We start from the raw sequence: 20645 nt of genomic DNA on the forward strand, positions 1-20645 counted from the left end.
CAAAGTCATGGAAGAGAATTTGGTTAGGTCTAGAAATTAAGATCCTTCAGGTCCTTTACATTAAAAAAGAAATACAGCTGAGCAATATTTCCTGGTATTAGGACAGTACTTCCCAAACTTTAATCTGTAGATTCCTATGTGGCAACCTAGAGTCCCCAAATATACATGCACATTAAGTTCTGACCGTAAGATAAATGAATACGTATAGCAAATACGCATACCATTTTTCAAAAGTATGATTACACACATAAAGGGCATGATTAAATACATACGTATTTTTTAAATTAATGAATTCATAGTAGCTTTATGCTATTGTGTTTTTTCAAATTAGTGAATGCTAGTATAGCAAGGGACATTAAAAAGGTTTCCTGGATTGGAGGAGAGTACCAGAAACAGAAAGCACTGACTTAAAAACAAGAGAACGTGACACAGATTAATGACTAACCTCGTTCCACTCACCACAGTAAAGGGGTAAGTAAGCACTTACCGTAAAGAAAAATATAAGATCTAGAAGAGACATGTCATTCAAGGGAAGGATATAAGAAAAAAATTTACCTTAGGAGAAAGGGCCTACAAGTAAGAACTGTTAATGGGAAATGACAGGAAGTAAAGACAGCAAGTAAGACAAGAGGGGAAAAAAGATAAGCAGGGGGGAAAGTTAAAATGAAAATGCCTACAAGAAAAGCGTTACACCAAGGAAAGCCACAGGGAAAGAAGCATCACGTACAGTTCAGCACACATTCACTGACGCCCACACATAGCGACTACTACGTGCCAGGCATGAGGCAGGGCAACAGGCCTGTGGATAAATAAGACCGTCTTGGTCTTTGAGGAGTGTTTAGTCTATGGAAGGAAAAAGTACTAAGAAAATGCCATGAGACAAGATGAAGAAGAAAAAAAGGTGGAAATAGGATGAGAAGAGAAGGAGCTTCCAGGTTGGTGAACACATTGACATGCTGGGAGCAGGAAGGTGGTGTACCTGGAGAGGGCATGAAAGCAGAGTACCAACCCCCCTCCCCACACCTTGTCTGTGCATCTCTCCATTTGGCTGTTCCTGAGTTGTATCCTTTATATAAACCAGTAACAGTTTAAAAAAAAAAAAAAAAAAAAGCATTACCAATTGCCCACCAAACTGAGCTGCAGAAAGAAAAAGAAGCAAATGACTGAGGAGTGTCCACAAGGATGAAGATGGGACCAGGTCAGGATGATTTCAAGGAAATCAAATGAAACTGAGTTTCAGAAATCTGAGTGTGGTCAACAGCTGAGGCACAACATCTGGTCCACATTTAGATTAGACAACCTCGTAAGGAGCCCTCCAACTCCAAATATCTGTCCATCTAAGGGGTCAGAACCAGTATGGTCTGTAACATCCCCTTAATTAATGGGCCCCTAGAACAAGTCCATTTCAATTCTAATAAATACTAAGAATCTAAGTTTAAATGAGGAAGCAGAACATATCTATATTCCCACACTCCCAAATAAGACAACTTAGGATAAAAAGGTTTTAGCCAACTATGCTTTGTAATTGGTAATTTTTAAAAATTACATCAGTTCCCCAAAAATGTTAAACAAGACTTCAACACATAATAAAGTATCTCAAAAGTTCCTAGAAAGTGGCATTAAAATGGAACCTCGACACTTACAATGTAACCTGCATAGTCTTCATTTTCAATGAAGGAATCATGAAGCCAGATAAATTCCTCGTGTTGTCGAACAACAGAAAACTCATTTTGTTTAAAATTTGGCAATGAACTCTGCAAAGATAGAGATTCTCTTGAATAAAAATCAAAATTATACTAAAAAGCTTTTAATAAACATTTTCTATATATGTATTTTTTCAATTAGTCTTATATGGAAGATTATCAGTACTTTTAAACTCTACTATGGAAACCCTGAGACACCCAGACAAAATTACCCCGAGATCCCTGAGAAGATAAGCTGACAGCCTCTTACTGTACTGCACTCTACCACTACTTAAAAGTTATCCTATGAATATACATATATCAAATTCAACTATTTAAACAAAGGAAAATAGATCTGCAATTTGAAAATGTGCCTGAGAATTGAATTCTAAGAAGAAAATAATTTGTAAGACAGTAATTTGATTAAGGATCACAACAAAACTGAAAATAACAAGAATAGTAAAAGATTAATAAAAGTCTAGAGAAAATTAAATTTGCATTATGTCTAGATTCTATGATTAACTCTTAAACATCTATCTTTAAAAAATACTAGAAGCAGCTTTTTTAAAAAGTTTCTTTTTTTAAATAGTAGCAATGAATTATACGCTACAATAGTTTCTAATTATGTTCAAAACCAAAGTTCCAGTCAATATATTATTACACATGTAACATTACTACAATAAATAGCTAAAGTAACACAAATACAAAACCACATTTACCTTTGTGTGAACAGTGAATTTTACTTTATCTCTCTCACTAAGAGCATCAGAAATGTCCACCTGCAGAGCAGCATCACTTTGAAGATCTACATTTATTGCTTTAAGCTAGAGAAAGAGAATAAAACCTTAATGAAAATTCTGTGAGCTTTTATACAATTTAATTCTTCTCCAAGACAATAAAGCAATGCAAAAACAAACTAAATTAAACTAACAAAAGAATCTTAAATCTAAAAAAGTACTCAAGTTTGTTTAATCTACATATATTTATTTTGGGGCAGATGCTTTGGGCATGTTATTATCTTAACCAATTTTCATTCTACACCATTCAACTATACTTTGCTTTGAATGAGTCAATGTGCTGACCAAGATTCATTACAGTTTCACCCAAAAAGTAAACTATTTTCCAAGAAGATGGTCCATTAAAGTTCAAGTATTCCAAAATTAAGGAAGATATCTACCTTTAAGAACAAGAAAAATAATAAAAAGAATACCGGTCAATAATTTTAATTCTATTGCTTATTTTAATTCAGAAACATACAATAAAACTAATAAACACAGTTAAAAATGTTACATATATGTAAAGTTCTAAGAAAAATGCTAAGATATAGTAAATACTCAATAACTCCCATGATATAAATTTCACATTTTACTCTATAAGCTTTAATACGTTCAAAGAACTGAATATGTTCCCTATTTAGTGCTTCCATTTATTTGCCTATGAGAAGACTTTTCCACTTACAATTCCTTTCATTCTTAAATTTCATCCATTTTTCTTCTCCTTTAAACAAATAAACATTCTAATATGTTTGGGTAATTTGAAGACATATAAAAGAATCAAATACACTAAAAGATAAAGTCTTAGTCAACTGCAAAGATATGAAAAATTTAAAGTTTAACTAGCCTGTTTCAAATACTCTAGGTGTAAAACCCAGGACTTACTCTGGGAATCTCACCTCGCACGAGCACCTCAAATTTCAATTACAACGTAAACGGAAAAAACGTTGGAAGCAAAACGGTATATACTCTATGGTCTCAATTATATTTTTTCAAATGCATACATAAAAGGCTTATAGGAAATATGACAAAATATGAATAACAGTAGGTTTTCTTCTTTATACATTCCTTCATTCTCCCAATTTTTCACAATATGCATGTATGACTCTTATAAATAGGAAAAAAGTAAGCCTTCTTTAAACAGAAATCCTGTGCTTTATTAAAAGACAAATTTTGTGAACTTTTTCACTAAATAGAGTTGTTTATTAGTAATAAAAAAAGTAACACACTATTTCATTTTGCACTACTGCTTCTAGATTGAATAAACATATTAAAAAAATACTATTACATAAAATCCAATTTAAGATTCACAGAAGAAATTAATCAGTTTAAACCATGTGATATCATCTCTGATGGCCTTTAATAAAAACTTTATTGATAACTTTAATAAGTTTATATTAAGTTAAATTTTCATCTAATCACATTTTTAAAAGTTTATACTATAAACTTACCTGAAAACATTTTAAAGTAATTTTAAAAACTGTTATTGTACTCAGTGTTACATGCAGCCCATTGTCTAATAAAAGACATGGAAAGTTGTCTTGAGGTACAAAGTTTTCTTTTCCAACTATCTTGTTGCCTCTGCAATAGTGGAAATATTGGAGAACTCTGTTCTTTGCTTTTCTTGCTTCTATTTAATCTCATGTGGTCTTCATGCTGTCCTTCCTACCTCTCCTCCAACGCTTACCTCTATTCTAGCTTAAGAAATCTGTCCCTTTTCTCTCTTTACTCACATGCTGGCCACTTTTAGGATGTTTATTGTGGTAGGCTAAACAATAGCTCCCCAAAGATATCCACAACCAAATCCCTGGGACGTGAAGATGTTACCTTATCCGGCAAAAAAGGACTCTGCAGGTGTGACTAAACTAAGGCTCCTGAGATGGGGATTATCTTGCACTATCCAGGTGAGCCCTAAATGCAATTACGTGTATCCTTAAAAAAGGGAGGAAGAGGGAGACGACACAGACAAAAGAGAAGGCAATGTGACTCTGGCGGCAGAGATTACAGTCATGCCGCCACTAGGACCGAAGAGCCAAGGCACGAATTCTTCCCTAGAGCCTTGGGGAGCGTGGCCTGCCGACACCTCGATTTCAGCTCAGTGATACTGATTTTAGACTTTCGGCCTGCAGGGCTGTGAGACAAGAAATTTCGGTTGTGTTAGGCCACCAAGTTTGCAGTAATTTGTTACAGCAGCCACAGGAAACTAAGAAATTTATCATATGGTTTTTGGAACACTAACCTTGGCATTTCTCATGTTTTCACTGTCTAGTCTAGCATTTCCCAAACACAAGTGATAAGAATTAACCCGGGTGCTTATGAAAAAACAGAATCCCACACCCTACCACAGACCCAGCAAAACAGAATCTTCAGGCAAAGAGCCTTAAAAACTGTATTTGGGAACACTAGCCTTGATTTTCATGGTTGTCTTCATCTTCAAATTCTGTCAAAACTTCAATTCGACTATTAACAGTTTCCTTTTAACGATTATAAAAAACATTTTTGTCAGATTTCATATCCATATATACATTTTTACTTTCAGATTTACTTTATTTTCTTAGCTATTGCTCCGTCAATTTGGAAACACACCTTTCAGGATTTCCACATTTAAATAGCTGTTATTTATTTCTGTAACCATGCATGGTGAGGGATGTTAACCAGACTTACTATGGTGATCGTGTCACAATGTATAAAAATAGTGAAGCCTTATGTTGTGCACCTGAAACTAACACGTTATATGTCAATTATACCTCAATAATAAATAAATAGCTGTTATTTATTATTCCAATTTAAGATTATTCCACATTACTAAAATATTTCTCTTTCTTCCATTTCCCTATCCTTGTATACCAAATACACTGTTTCCCCTTTTTTCTGTTGTTGTTTTCTGCTAGTACACTTGGCTTTTTTTATTGTAACTTTTTTTTTTTTTTACAGATTGACACCTGAGCTAACAACGGTTACCAATCGTTTTTTTCCCCCCTGCTTTCTCTCCCCGAAACCCCCCAGTACATAGTTGTATATTTTTTAGTTGTGGATCCTTCTAGTTGTGGCATGTGGGACGCTGCCTCACCGTGGCCTGATGAGTGGTGCCACGTCCGCGGCCAGGAACCGAACCTGGGCCACCAAAGTGGAGAGTGCGAACTTAACCACTCAGCCACGGGGCTGGCCCTATTGTAACTTTTATAAATAAAAATATTCCTATACATTCTACCTAAAGCCATCTACAGATTCAATGCCATCTCAATCAGAATCCCAATGACATTCTTTACAGAAATAGAACAAAGAATCCTAAAATTCATATGGGGCAACAAAAGACCCCCAATTGCTAAAGCAATCCTGAGAAAAAAGAACACAGCTGGAGGCATCACTATCCCTGACTTCAAAGCATACTACAAAGCTACGGTAATCAAAACAGCATGGTACTGGTACAAAAACAGGTGCACAGATCAATGGAACAGAATTGAAAGCCCAGAAATAAAACCACACATCTATGGACAGCTAATCTTCAACAAAGGCGCTGAGGGCATACAATGGAGAAAAGAGTCTTTTCAACAAATGGTGCTGGGAAAACTGGAAAGCCACATTGTAAAAGAATGAAAATTGACCATTCTTTTTCACCATTCACCAAAATAAACTCAAAACGGATCAAAGACCTAAAGCTGAGACCTGAAACCATAAGGCTTCTAGAAGAAAATGCAGGCAGTACACTCTTTGACATCAGTATTAAAAGGATCTTTTCGGACACCATGTCTTCTTAGACAAGGGAAACAATAGAAAGAATAAACAAATGGGACTTCATCAGACTAAAGAGCTTCTTCAAGGCAAATGAAAACAGGATTGAAACAAAAAACAGCCCACTAACTGGGAAAAAATATTTGCAAGTAATATATCCAACAAAGGCTTAATATCTATAATATATAAAGAACTCACACAACTCAACAACAAAAAATTAAACCACCCGATCAAAAAATGGGCAGGAGACATGAACAGACATTTCTCCAAAGAAGATATACAGATGGCCAATAGGCACATGAAAAGATGTTCATCATCATTGATCATGAGGGAAATGCAAATCAAAACTACACTAAGGTATCACCTTACACCCATTACAATGACAAAAATAACTAAAACAAATAGTAACAAATGTTGGAGAGGTTGTCGAGAAAAAGGAACCCTCATACACTGCTGGTGGGAATGCAAACTGGTGCAGCCACTATGGAAAACAGTATGGAGATTCCCCCAAAAATTAAAAATAGAACTACCATACGATCCAGCTATTCCACTACTGGGTATCTATCCAGAGAGCTTGAAGTCAGCAATTCCAAAAGTCCTATGCACCCCAATGTTTATTGCAGCATGATTTACAATTGCCAAGACGTGGAAGCAACCTAAGTGCCCATGAACAGATGATTGGATAAAGAAGATGTGGTATATACATAGAATGGAATACCACTCAGCTGTAAAAAAAGAACAAAATCGTCCCATTTGCAACAACATGGATGGACCTTGAGGGAAATATGTTAAGTGAAATAAGCCAGATAGAAAAGGACAATCTCTGTATGACTCCACTCATGAGGAATTTAAACCTGTGGACAAAGAGAACAGATTAGTGGCTACCAGGCGAAAGGGGGGGTGGGGGGTGGGCACAAAGGGTGAAGGGTTGCACCTACAACACGACTGACAGACAATAATATACAACCGAAATTTCACAAGATTGTAACCTATCATAAAACTCAATAAAAAATTCCTATATTATCTATTTACCACTTTTAATCTTGGATTCTTTTTTTTTTTTTTTTTTTGGTGAGGAAGATTAGCCCCGAGCTAACATCTGTTGCCAATCCTCCTCTTTTTGCTTGAGGAAGATTGTCGTTGAGCTAACATCTATGCCAGTCTTCCCCAATTTTATGTGGGCCACCAGCACAGTGTGGCGTGACAAGTGGTACTAGATCCGTGCCTAGGATCTGAACCTGCAAACCCCAGGCCACCAAAGCAGAGTGCACAAACTTAACCACTATGTCACCAGGCCAGCCCGTTAGATTCTATTTTTTTAGGGGTAGTTTACATACAATGAAATGCAGATTTTAAGTATATAGTTTGAAGAGTTTTAACAAATATACAGATTACACCCCTGTAATCACCACCATAATCAAGATATGGAACATTTCCATCACCCCTAGAAGTTCTCTCCTTTACTTTTATGCCTCAATTTCTTTACTTTCTAACTCTTCTGTAAATTCTCTCTTATTATGCCTTATTAAAACATATTATCCATTCACATACTGCCTTAACAGCTATTAATTCTATTTACCATTTGTCTTTTTCATTCTTTTAAGAACTGAGTTCTAGAACTCATCTCAGGAAAATGTGCATCAACCACAAATATGGTCACAGAAAAATGCCGATGGTGAGATTCTGACTCCTTTAAATTATCTTTCATAATAAGTTCAAAATATCAAGTAAAGTGTTCATTCTGGTACTGCATCTTCCTATAGTCAGTTCCTATAGATGCTTCACACCCTAAATAACTTTTTCCATTTCCTGAGCCTATGGAGAAAAGTAGACATAAAAATTATTTTGTTTCACCATAAGATTTGCTTCACACAAATAAGGGTTTTTTTAAGTCCTATTTCTAATAACTAAGATGTATAATGGAAAGGCCAGCCAACAAAATAAAATCATCCCCCACATCAATACAAAATTTTCACTGAAAGCTAACGTACTATCATATTTCATCAATTCTAGATGCATATTTTTCACACTTCAACATATCTGAAATAGGGATGTCTTTCAATTGATGACAAATTATAGTTTAATTGGCAAGACTTTTTCCTTACTAGTGGTACATAGTAGAAAATATATCCATGGGGCCAGCCCCGTGGCCGAGGGGTTAAGTTCGCGCGCTCCGCTTCGGCGGCCCAGGGTTTTGTCAGTTCGGATCCTGGGCCCGGACATGGCACTGCTCATCAGGCCATGCTGAGGCGGCGTCCCACATGCCACAACTAGAGGACCCACAACTAAAATATACAACTATGTACTGGGGGGATTTGGGGAGAAAAAAGCAGAAAAAAACAAAAATGACTGGCAACAGTTGTTAGCTCAGAAGCCAATCTTTAAAAAGAAAAAAAAAGAAAATATATCCTCTAATCACTTGCACCTTAGATTTGATAAAATATCATATTGTAAATTTAGTGTTAATTACATGAAATGCATACAGATTCTCCAGAGGAATTTTCTTCTTTGTTCAGAGAAGTCAGTAATTTTAGAGTTTTTATTAAGGGAAAGAGTTAAAGCAAACAACTTGTGACTCATCAACATTTAATTAACTTTCTGCAACCCGTGAAGTCGGTTCGTCTGAGGAAATTCTAATTAGATTGTGTTCACTGGTTTAATCCTTATCTGGGCCAATAAACTTTGTACTTTCTTTCGTCAGAGACTGACTAGGTGTAACATTTGCATCATGGTCAAGAGAAAGACTAGGACAGAGAAAAGGAATTAAGCAACACAAACACCGTATCATTAGAAAAATAATTTAAAGACACTGCCCTATTGCTGATGAATTAGTTCTCCACATATAATTACTTAGTAAAGACATTCACTATTAGTTTACTACACTGACTTTACTGTATCTACCTTAGAACATTCCTTAAAAATTAATTATCTTTTGCCAGAAAAGTACATGTATAGAGATGGATGGATGGATGAAGAAAAGAAGGAAAATAACTTTAATTATTCAACAGCCTCCCAACTGGTCTCTTGCTTCTACCATTCCATCTATTCCTTATACATCCCCCAGAAGGATCCGGTTAAACTACAAATCATTCCTCTGCTCAAAACTTAAGGGGTTCCCACTTGGAGAAAAGCCCAAGTCCTTACAGTGGCCCACCAGGCCCTATAAAATCTGCATCAGACACAGTCCTTCTGACTAATCTGCTGTTCCTCTGGCTCACTGCAGCCCCACCACATGGCCTCCGCGCTGTTCCTTGAACACACAGGCATGCTACCACCTCAGGAATCTTTGCACTTACTGTTCCCTCTGCCTGGAACATTCTGTTCCCAGATATCTATGTACACGAATCATGCCTCATTTCCTTCAAGTCTTTACTGAAATATCACCTTCTCAGGAAGGGCTTTCCTGGCCACCCTCTTGAAAACCACAGTGCAACCCCCTACCACCCTTAAACAACTTCTATCCCTCCCTCCTTTTTTTCACAGCATGGATTCACCACCTACTACATTTTAGTGTTTTTTTTTTTAATGGCCCCCCCTTAACTAGAATGTCAGTTCTATGAGGACACAGATTTTTGTTTGTTTTGCTTGTTGCTATATTCCCAGCAGAGGCCCTCAACAAATAGTTGTTGAATGGAAAGAAGGGAAGAGTAGAAAAGAAGGTTGTCACCAGAAACTGTTTTCAGGTAGTTACAGTACAGTCAATGAAAGACCCCACGAGACAGACAGAAGTACGAGACAGACAGAAGTAAATTCTGCTAAGCTCACTAATTCCAGCCAAAGTTTACATCTATCTAACTCCTAGCCCAGTTATGATTTTGGAAGTCCTGTAACACATCATTTCCATTATACCCAGCAGTCAAATCAAGGGTTGATTATACAACATCTTCTGGAAACTGGCATTTGCAACCAGATTTCCTCTCATATACCATACCAGAAACAATGAAACATTATTAGAGTCACATGATATGTCACTCCAATGCCTTTCTTGCTGGTCCCATCCACTCCCAATGCTCTTTCGCCATACCTGGCTTGCAAATTCCCACATTTAGGATCAATTCAGCCATCAACTTTCTTTGCTTTTAGTATGAGCTGTTGAGTGTGGCTAGAGAAAAGTCACAACTCTTTATATTGGTCCACTACAAATTAATGGTCTGCAAATTGCATTAGGCACTTACAACCACTCAACAGTCCTGAGCAGATCTGCTCAGTTCCCCTTCAGCTACTCCAAACTTTTACTACCTCACCCCTCTACATTTCTACCCCCACTCTCAACAAGTGACCTTGCTTCCCACATCCAAGAGAAATAAACACTAGCAACTGTTTTTCCCTCAGACCCCTCAATAAACCTTTCTACAAATGAATCTAGCCTCACCACCGCCTCTGCATTCTCAGCAGAAGTGGTAAGCTGTGGAGGGCTGAGCAGTCTGTCCACGTGAGCATTTGATCTTCCTGTCTGCTCCAGGACCTGCTCATACACTGTTCCCCTAGTCAAGCTAGGCTTGGTCTCTCAAAACCTTCACATAGTGAGTACCTAATTTCCAAATCCAATACTTCTCAGTCTATGTGACATCGTGGTATTCTGCCTTGGCAATAACTCTTGACCACTTCCTCCTTAAAACTCTCTCAACTTCCGGGGACTTCTCTCATTCTCCTCCTACCCCTCTCAGCCCCATTAATTAGTCATTTCTTCTCCTTGGCCTTTAAATGTTGGTTTCCCCTCTGTGCTACCTAGCCTTAGCAACCTCAGCCATTCTTGACTAATAACTCCTAAATTTATATCTTCACCTCAAACCTCATGTTCTAAGTACCCAATCGGAATTTCAAGTTACTAACCAGACATATCTACCTGGACGTATTTACTTATTAAACAACTGAGTGCTTTCGATTGAGTTAGTGTCTAGGTGCCGGGGAGGGAGCAGTGAAAAGACATGATCCTCATCCTTACAGATCTTGCATTCTAGTTTGGCAGGGAAGGGATTAGATGCCTTATAGGTACTTCAAATCTAACGTGTCTGAAACCCAACTTCTTATCTCCCTCCTAACTCTGGCCTTCTCTCCAATATTCATTTTCTCCTCCTCTTCTGCCCAGCCATGGACTTACTCAGTCACTATGCCCTGCCAATTCCATCTCGTAAACATCTCTTTGCTATGTCCCCTCCTTCATCCCCTTTTCCACTGTCTTAGTTCCACCTTCATCATTTCTCATCTGGGCAACAGCTGTTAACTGGCTTCTCTGCTTTCTGAGAGGAAGCCTCAAACCACTCTCCACATCAGAGTAATCTACAATGCTGTTTTCTAGGCATTTATCTTTCCCAGCGTAAAATCCCTCAGGACTTCCCACTGCCCACAGTCTTTATCATGCATTTTACACTCTTAATCTGTACTGTCCATATCTACCTTTGCAACCCTGCTTCCAGTAAAAACAAGTGCTCCAGGTAGAACCAAATTACCTATACATGGTATCCTCTCTGCTGGCAAGCCTTCCCCTTCCCTGAGCGCCTACAAAATTCCTGGTCAACATTTAAGACTTAGCTCATTTGGGAGGCAGCACCGTGGTTAGGAGGCCAGGACCTACAGCTAGACTGGCCGAGTTGAATCCAGCTTTCACCGCCTGTACGACCTCGGGCAAGGTATTTAATCTCTATGAGACTCAGTTTTCCTTTCCAAAGTAGGAATAGTAGCAGCACCTACTTCACAGGGATTTGGGACATGAGTTGATACATGGAAAGTCCCTGGCAAACAGTAAATGCAATACCAGTGTATAGCTATCATTATGTATTCACTAGTCCCCCTCCCAAGGGAACCACTCTCTCCTTTGTACTCTCCTGGCATTTTATCATAAGTCTCTCACTACAAGTGATCGTCTCAGGGCAGGAACTTTCTCTTCTTCCTCGGCCAACATTCATCTTCTTATCCTCTGCCAACACAATCTCTGTCACATTTTTATCTGAAATAACTATCAATAAATGTGGACTGTGTTCAAGCTAAATACTGAGTAGGTACAACAGAAAATGTAAACATCTGGGCCAAGTCTTGAAAGATAAGTCAAATTCAAGTGAGAAAAAAAAGTAGTCCACAAGATTGAAAAGCATGCATAAAGCAGACATTAAAGTGGAGAGATGCTTGGGCAATGACAAGCAAACTAGAGTGAGCCTAGAGCGGCGGTGATAGCGGGGAGCATAGTGAGAAACGAAGCCAGCCTGGCAAGGTTATGAGCTGTGTTGAAGGCTAGCCCAAGGAGTTTGGACTTTACTGCAAAAAGAATGGGGTCTGAGTAAGTCCTTTTGCCTGATGGTGCTCTGTGATATAAACATTCTAGTTAGGTAACTAGAAGTAATGTGGAAGCTGGACTGGAAAGTAGAAAGACTGGAGACAGCGATTTATGACAGGTACAGCTACAATCCAAGCAAGAAACAGCAAGGACCCTAACTGCGGCCATGCAAATGAAGGATGGGATGAACACCACTTCCAAGGTGAAATTTACTGGCCTTGTGCCTGTTCTGATATGGGGATGAAGGACATGATGATGCAGGTTCCCTGCCTGCATGACCGGAAAATGAAGACATTAATGAGATAAGGAACAGAAAGGGAGGAGCAAGGCTAGGAGTCCAGGAGAGGTGTAGTTACTCCACCCAAAATAATTTTGAAAACAGTAAACATATTATTTAGAATTCAAATCAAATGCTAAGAGAATTACACCTTCACACTGGCACCCAATGCTCTTTTAACAAGCATCACAGAGTAAAATGTGTCCAGTTCAAAGGGCTCATTTGTTTACTAAATAATGTTACTGTCCTTCATTTGGAGGGGGGACCCCATTATGGAGTGGTGTGGCTGAAGAGATCAAAAAGTGGCTAATGATTTTCAATATTGCGTATTCTTAAAGTCTCTTTTTTAAGCTTCTCACAAAACACTATTTTCTTAAGCTTGTAAGATTCTCTCCTGTTCCAAATACCATGATGAAAATTTAAGTCTGTTTAAAGAAATTTATTTAAAAATACCGACTTGAATCTTGTGTTATTTGCTGCTTTGTTTGAAATGCTTGCACTATTATTTTTGAATCTGTGATGTCCCCCTCTGCAATTCATATCAAATATGCACTTCATGCTTTTTCTCTATCAACTCTCCTTCTTAACAGACTGAACAAGATAATCTAAACTAAAAGTGCAGTGCCTGAAAGTTCTCGTTATGGCAATCTATTTCTATCAGGACAAACACAATATAAGGAAATTTAAACAGGCCAGATATTCCTGTTCCTGAAACAAGGAAGGGGCAGGATAACTTTGTGCAGCCGTAATCAGACTTCAGTGCACAATGGGATCTTCTTGGGTGCTTGTTAAAAAAAGTAGTTATCTGTTCTTCTCCTCACCTCATGAGACTGATTTACTAGGGTGAGGACCCAGAAACTGTTTTTCAAACACCTCAGGTGATTCTGATTTCAAGGCCACTTTAAGAAATACTCACACTGGCTCGCCATGTCAGAAACATGGTCTCAAGGGCACCTCTCCCACTCACTGGCTGTGGGACCTCAGACTACTTAGTTTCTCTAAGGTTCAGATTTCTCATCTGTAAAAGGCAGATACTAAAAGCCTCACAGGGATGATGAGAGGATATAAGGAAACACTTAAAAAGTGCTTAACACAGTGCCAGCTAAGATTATTACGTACAATGATTCACCCAGTTCCACAGGACAAAAATAAGGAAGACCTGGACACGTATACAAGTTCATTATGAAAACTGCTTCTAATTCATGATAATGTTTTTTCCATTTTCATATTAAAATTTTCATCTACAAGATTCTACAAGAACCTCCCGGTCACGCACGCTCTTTGTCTCTGTCTCCCTCTAATTTTGTAATACATGAAAAAAGTTTTTGGACATATTACTTAATTGGTTCCAGTTCCATAAGCAAATCTTACCAAAGGCATAAAGTCAGGAACACAAATATTCACCAGAAAATACTCTAATTTCACATAAACATAAAAATCAAGAAATTAATACTTTTACTGAACACGAGTCAGATTTTAAAGAGAGCAAATCCTGTTTGCTTTTCCTGGTAGACCACAAAAATAAGACACAAAAGTTGTTATCCAAACAAAGAAGGCTATATGCTCTATATTTAGAAAAATCAGTTTGTGCTATAATCAATTCGTCTGATTTCCTAAAGAAATCTGCTGGTTTCCCCTATTTAACCCCAAATACAGTACATAACACCCTCTGCATCTTTTTTAACATTTGAAAGCTCTTATAAAGGTCATCAGTTAATACTAACTACTTCATCTCTTATTAGAAAAAAATAACTTTTTTCTAATTATCATCATCATCTTACAAAAATATTTTATCGCCTACCAAAAGTCGACTAACAGATGTGTCTCGCATTATCTAAGATGAATAAGTAAAAGCAAAATGCAAAACTGAAGTGCAGGCTGTTAAATGTGGAAGGTTGCCGAGCTGGAATCATCACATATCAATATTTTTCAAGTGCTCACTTGTACAAGGCACTATACAGATTACCACCCTTCAGCCAAGGCAAATGGGGGGAGAGAGCAGGAGGGAGGAGTCGGAGCCCTGAAGGCCCTTTCTGAAGTGGAATTCAATTCTCCTCAAAACAACAACAAGGGAACTCTACAAAAGATGTATTTTGGGGACATTAAGAAAAGTAAAGGCAGCGTGGGCTCCCAACACTTTGCAAAATCTGAGATGATACTGGAGAAGAGTTAAGATATGGTGACCGTAAAAATCCCTTGCAAAGGGGTAATTTAGCACAAGCCTGTGCCATTATCTGTTTCAGAGGGAGAGACGGGTGGGCGGGAGGGGGTTCGAGGTCCACGGGGGAGAAAATTAGGATGCCGCCAGAAAGGTCTGAGGATGGGTTTCATCGCCACCAAAGTGGCGGGGCGGGGGTCCAGCTCCGGCCTCCACCTGCACTTCCCCACCTGCACCCCGACCCGGCCGGGGAGGAGGTCCTCCCGGGGGTCCCCAGCGGGGCGGGACACGAGAAAGCGGCCGCGGTCCCGGGAAATCAAAGCGAAGCGGCCCCGAAGAGGAAGGGCTGCAGGAGGGCGGGGCGCGGCGGCGAGGAAACCGAAAGGCGGCCGGCGGGGAGGGGGCGCCGCGCGGCCGAGGACCCGCGGGACCACATCCCGGGCCGAAGCGGGGAGGGAGGGGCCCGCGGGCGAGGCGGAGGCAGAACTTACTCCGCGGTCCTCCTCCGAGAGGAAGTCGGGGCCGTCGTCCAGGCCTTCCTGTGGGGTTGGCGGGGCCCGGCGCGCCGGAGGAGAGGACGGAGTGGGGGAGACACAAAAGGAGACATTAGTGCCAGGCCGGCGCGGCCCCGGCTCCCGCCCCGCGCCCGCCGCCCCCACCGCGCGCCCGGGGCCCGGCGCCGCGGAGAACACCCACCATCATGGCTGCTCCGAGGCCAGGGCCAGCGCAGGCGCGCACCGCACCGCGGCCGAGCGGAGCCGGCGGCGGCGGGCAGGGGGCGGGGCCTCGGGGCAGCCCCGCCCGCCCCGGCGCAGGGCCGGGGTCCGCGAGCTAGGGAGGAGGGCCACGGGGCTCCCCGCCCAAGGTCGGAGCCACCGACTCAGAGAGGGCCGGAGGGCCCGGACCCACTTGGCTGGGGACAGCTCGCGCCTGGCTGGTTCTCGCCCAGGAAAGGCCGAGGGCCACCCAGGGAGCTGTCCAGTTCCCTTTCCCTGAGGGATGCAGCGAAAAAGCAAGCAAGCGCCCTCTGGAAGCCACAATAAATCGTCTAGTCTTTGTATTGTGCCACACGATAATTAATCACAATTAATATCATTTTGCCCCTGGAAGTTGTGGGAACCAAGGGCCTTCACACAGTCAGAAGTCAGGGACTGTAATCAAGTTTTACTGCTGGCGAGGTAATAACTACCTCATGGTTTGTGGCGCTTATGGTTGAGTACTATAAAAATGAGCTGTTTGCATTACAAGAGTATTCCTTTCCTTTATACGAAGAAATGTCCCCAGACCTACTCTAACTGTCCAGCCGGTTAGCACCACACGGGTGTCCACAGGCACTTCAAACAACAGGACAAAATCATTCCTTTTAACCCCTGCCCCGCTTCACCTGTTACACACAGGCATGCACGCACCCACAAACAAGCAATCCTTGTGCTTTCACCCACTTAATGGCAGCAGCATCTTCAGATGTTCAGGCCAGAAACCTCAAAGTGCTGTTCAAATCCTTCCTTCTTTTCCCTCACTCCTCACACCATTTAGTAACCAAATCCTATTGCTCCTATAACTGATTATCTGCGTTCCTTCTTAAATTGGTCCCATTCCTCCCCCCCACCCCCCTTCCACAGCAATTACCCTCAGCGTCTCTCCTCTGGACCTTTGTAATACTCTGCTAACTTTTCTTATTTCCATCTCTCTCACCTCCATTCTACGCACTGCTGCTAGTTTTTCTCCCAAGATAGTTATTGATGATCATGCTCCTAACTTGTTCAATAATTGCTACAAGTCTCCATTACATAAAAGTACAACTCTTCAGCCTATGATTCTAGGCTCTCCACGTTTGATTCCCTCCCTTCTTTGCCAAGCCCTCCATACTATCTTATGAAATTGAAGCTCTCAAAACGATAATGTTAAACTTACTAATACTTTCATGAGAACTTCCTGTAGCTTTCATTTTGTCGCATAAAGAGAACTGAGCATAGAGAGGGTAAGTTACTGCCCCAACAAGGGTTATTCTCCAATATAAGGGGGATGACTCTCTTTTTTTGTCTTTTGTTTCTTGTTTCCCAGGGCATTGTAGTAACCACAGAGCAGTGTTTTTCCCTGGGAGTCATGGGGCATCATGCGGTGTTAGCGTAGTGCGATGAAGTGTCAGGAGGAACGTTCCAGTAATTTGTTGCTGATAAAAAGTGCCAATATTTCTTAATGATTTGTTCTTAGATTGAAGGTAATGCCTGTAAAGCTCCACTTCCTACATACAGAGAGAAGAGTGGAGCTACAATTAATGAGCGGGATTTACATACAGCTGATAGGAGGATCAGGTGTGTCCTTGGGGACAAAGGTTGAGAAGTGCCATATATGACCACCTCAAATGCTTCTGATCATTAACCAAGGGTTTTAAATTTCAACGTTTAAGCCAAGTCCAGAAACATTGTACAAAACCATTGAAATTCTTAAACGTCAAAACTTTAAAATCACTAGCTACAAAAAAAACCGGTAGGATTTAAAATCTGAGTAGCCAACTGAAATGATCAACAAAGACATATAGTAATTACTGCAGTTAAAATTAATAGCTGAAAACTCACATAAGCAGAGAACCCAACCTTGAAATAATAAAGTTGTTCATTAATATCTGAGCCTTTCTTTCTGAGCAAAGGTCGCAAGGTATATTTTGTGAATAATAAAAAGGAATTATCAGTAACTCATATTAATGACTACCAGTTATAGACGTTAAGTAATATTAAAAGAAAAGAAATTAAGACAAACACACATAACAGATTCTTCTACTTCTTATAAAATAAATTGAGGACATTAAAGCTGAACCACTTCTCTAATACATTTAACCAAATAATCAATTTTTCATCTTGTTTTGTTAGATTTCTATGAAATTACCTACTTCTATGTAGATTTCATGAACAAATTATGTTGAATCACAATCTGATTACTTCATAGATTTAGCTACATGAAAGTAAAATGTTATCATTGTGAATAGTTTCCAATAGTGTGCAAAAAACAAATGTCCTGGAAGATTTTAGAGAAGAGTAAAATTTTAGAGAATAATGAATGAGTTACTTTTAAATTTTGGAAATGGAAAATTGTATTTGCTTTGAACATTTTTGTCAAACAAAAGTCATTTTTTAGAAGAAATCTTTAACAATAGAAAATAATTATTTAATTAGATAGAGGAGAAAACCATTTCATTTCTTTTATCATGTTCTGATCAAAGAAGTTTTCACCAAAATGTATTTTTACTAATTCCTCATTTCCTCAAATTCTAGGAGATCCTTTTATGTTTTGGACAACATCTGGGTCCTAATTTTTCCCTCCTCCCTCAGAGTTATCCTATAACAAAATTCTCTGCAGGAAGATTGCTGAGCTCCATTTTTTCCAGTGTGTACTGTATCAGTGAGGATATCTTTAGCTGCAAGTAACAGAAAACGTCAATTCAAATAAACTTGAGCAGTAAGGAAATTTATTATCTCACAACAAAAAATCAAGAAATAAGGAGTCTCTGGGCATAGTATAATCAGTAGCTTAAATGTGCCATCAAGGACCTAGATGCCTTCCCACTCTCCACTCTGCCCTCTTCAGTGACAACCTTATTCTAAGGCTGGTTCTCCTCATGGTCAAGTTTTAAGTTTCACATCCTGACATAACATCCATAAGCAGAAAAGACTTCCTCAGAAGCCTCCTTTCCCTCCTGTAGACCTCTCCTATCTCATCGGACTAGAACTGGATCACATGCCCATCCTTAAAGGGAACTGGAAGAACCATGATTAGCTCAGAGTCTAAGCCTTGACCAATCAGGAATTACCTCTGGGGCTGGGACTGCGGATAGCCTCCCCAAACCACACTTCTTAGGAGAATGTGGGCACCTGAATAAAATTTGAGTTTCCGGGAAGGAGAGGAAGGGAAACGGATGTGGAGTAGAAAGCCATCAGGGTCTCCTAAATAACAATCAACAAAGCAATCAACAAAGACATATTCTCTGACACTGCCCAAATCTGTTAGGTGCAATGGTAGCTCTGAGAAAATGGATCTCATTTATAATGCAATATTTGGAGATAATCACGGTTCATATTTTGACAAATATCCTTTTAAATGTCTTCCCATGCATATGCCTCATTAGTATTTTTATTGTTCACGATCATACTTTATAATATTATGTCATAGTAAATATATTTCTGTTCTTCAGCATAAATTTTAATAACTGTATAATATTCTATCAGCTAGATACATTGATGCATTTAACTAATCTTCAGTTTGAAATTGACATCATTTATATTTTGGTTTGTTATGTGGAAAAAAAATAGTGTAAAGTACATCCTAGTAGTTAAATCTTTGGAAATATCTCTGATTATTTTTTAGATGTGTGATTATTAGGTCAAAAGTTTTTTTTTTTGAGGAAGATTAGCCCTGAGCTCACTGCTGCCAATCCTCCTCTTTTTGCTGAGGAAGACTGGCCCTGAGCTAACATCCGTGCCCATCTTCCTCTACTTTATACATGGGATGCCTACCACAGCATGGCTTTTGCCAAGCAGTGCCATGTCCACACCTGGGATCCGAACCAGCGAACCGCAGGCCGCAGAGAAGCAGGATGTGTGCACTTAACTGCTGCACCACCGGGCTGGCCCCAAGGTCAAAAGTTTTAAATACGCATTCCCAAATTACTCTCTAGAAATGCCACACTTACTTATACTGCCACCAACTTTGTATGAAGTGTCCATTTTCTCTCCTACTGTTTTCCCACATGAGTATTCTAACCTGGCACCATGCCTGCCACACTGCCAGCATGAAAGACGACATTCATTGAATATAGGTGGTCCTGACTTTTGGTGGTTTGACTTATGATTTTTCAAGTTTATGATAGTGCAAAAGTGATACGCATTCAGTACAAACTGTATCTCAAATTTTGAATTTTGATCCTTTCCCAGGCTAGTGGTACGAGGTATGATACTCTTGATGCTGGGCAGCCGCAGCTCCTCATCAGCCCCACGATCAGGAGTGTGAACAATCCATACACTTCCAACCATTCCGTACCCACGCAACCATTCTGTTTTCCACTTTCAGTACAGTATCCAATTACATGAGATATTCAGCACTTTATTATAAAATAAGCTTTGTGTTAGAGGATTTTGCCCAAATGTAGGCAAATATAAGCATTCTGAGCACATTTAAGGCAGGCTAGGCTAAGCTATGATGTTCCGTAGGTTAGGTGGATTAAATGCATTTTCGACTTAACGACATTTTCAACTTACAATGGGATTATTGGGATGTAACTCCATCATAAGTCAAAGAGGATCTGGAATTTGTTCAAAAGTTAAAAATGAAATCTCATTGTTTTAACGTGTTACGTGAAAGACCAGTGACTTTGCACTTTGTTGATTTGATATTTGTGTTTCTTCTTTAGTGAATTACCTATTTCTGTTCTTAGCTTATACTTTTACTATTGCTTTTGAAAAGTCTTCACATATTAAGGATAAAAGCCCTCTATTGGGTATGATAAAGACAAATTTTTATTTTTTTTTAAATTAAAAAAATTTTTTTTTTTTAGGAAGATTAGCCCTGAGCTAACATTTGCCGCCAATCCTCCTCTTTTTGCTGAGGAAGACTGGCCCTGAGCTAACATCCGTTGCCCATCTTCCTCTACTTTATAAGTGGGATGCCTACCACAGCATGGCTTGCCAAGTGATGCCTTGTCCGCACCCGCGATCCAAACCAGAGAACCCCAGGCCGCGGAAGCAGAACACGCGAACTT

General features: G+C 39.6%; 1 protein-coding gene across 2 annotated transcripts in view; it reads right to left on the reverse strand.

The window, feature by feature from the left end:
• The window catches only part of SNX6 (sorting nexin 6), a 48946-nt gene extending 33126 nt beyond the window's left edge, over positions 1–15820 (reverse strand). Inside the window, exons 1-4 of one of the 2 annotated variants that reach the window (XM_044765480.2) lie at positions 15590–15820; positions 15385–15432; positions 2402–2506; positions 1644–1754 (exon numbers count right to left, since the gene is read on the reverse strand). In XM_044765480.2, the coding sequence (XP_044621415.1) occupies positions 1644–1754; positions 2402–2506; positions 15385–15432; positions 15590–15595 (270 nt within the window). In that variant the 5' untranslated portion in view covers positions 15596–15820. The remainder of the gene's footprint in view (positions 1–1643; positions 1755–2401; positions 2507–15384; positions 15433–15589) is intronic. The other variant, XM_070504236.1, reaches the window with a different exon arrangement.
• Positions 15821–20645: the final 4825 nt, after the last annotated feature.

The sequence above is a fragment of the Equus asinus genome, chromosome 2 (assembly GCF_041296235.1).
Source record: "Equus asinus isolate D_3611 breed Donkey chromosome 2, EquAss-T2T_v2, whole genome shotgun sequence".
NCBI classification, from domain to species: Eukaryota; Metazoa; Chordata; class Mammalia; order Perissodactyla; family Equidae; genus Equus; species Equus asinus.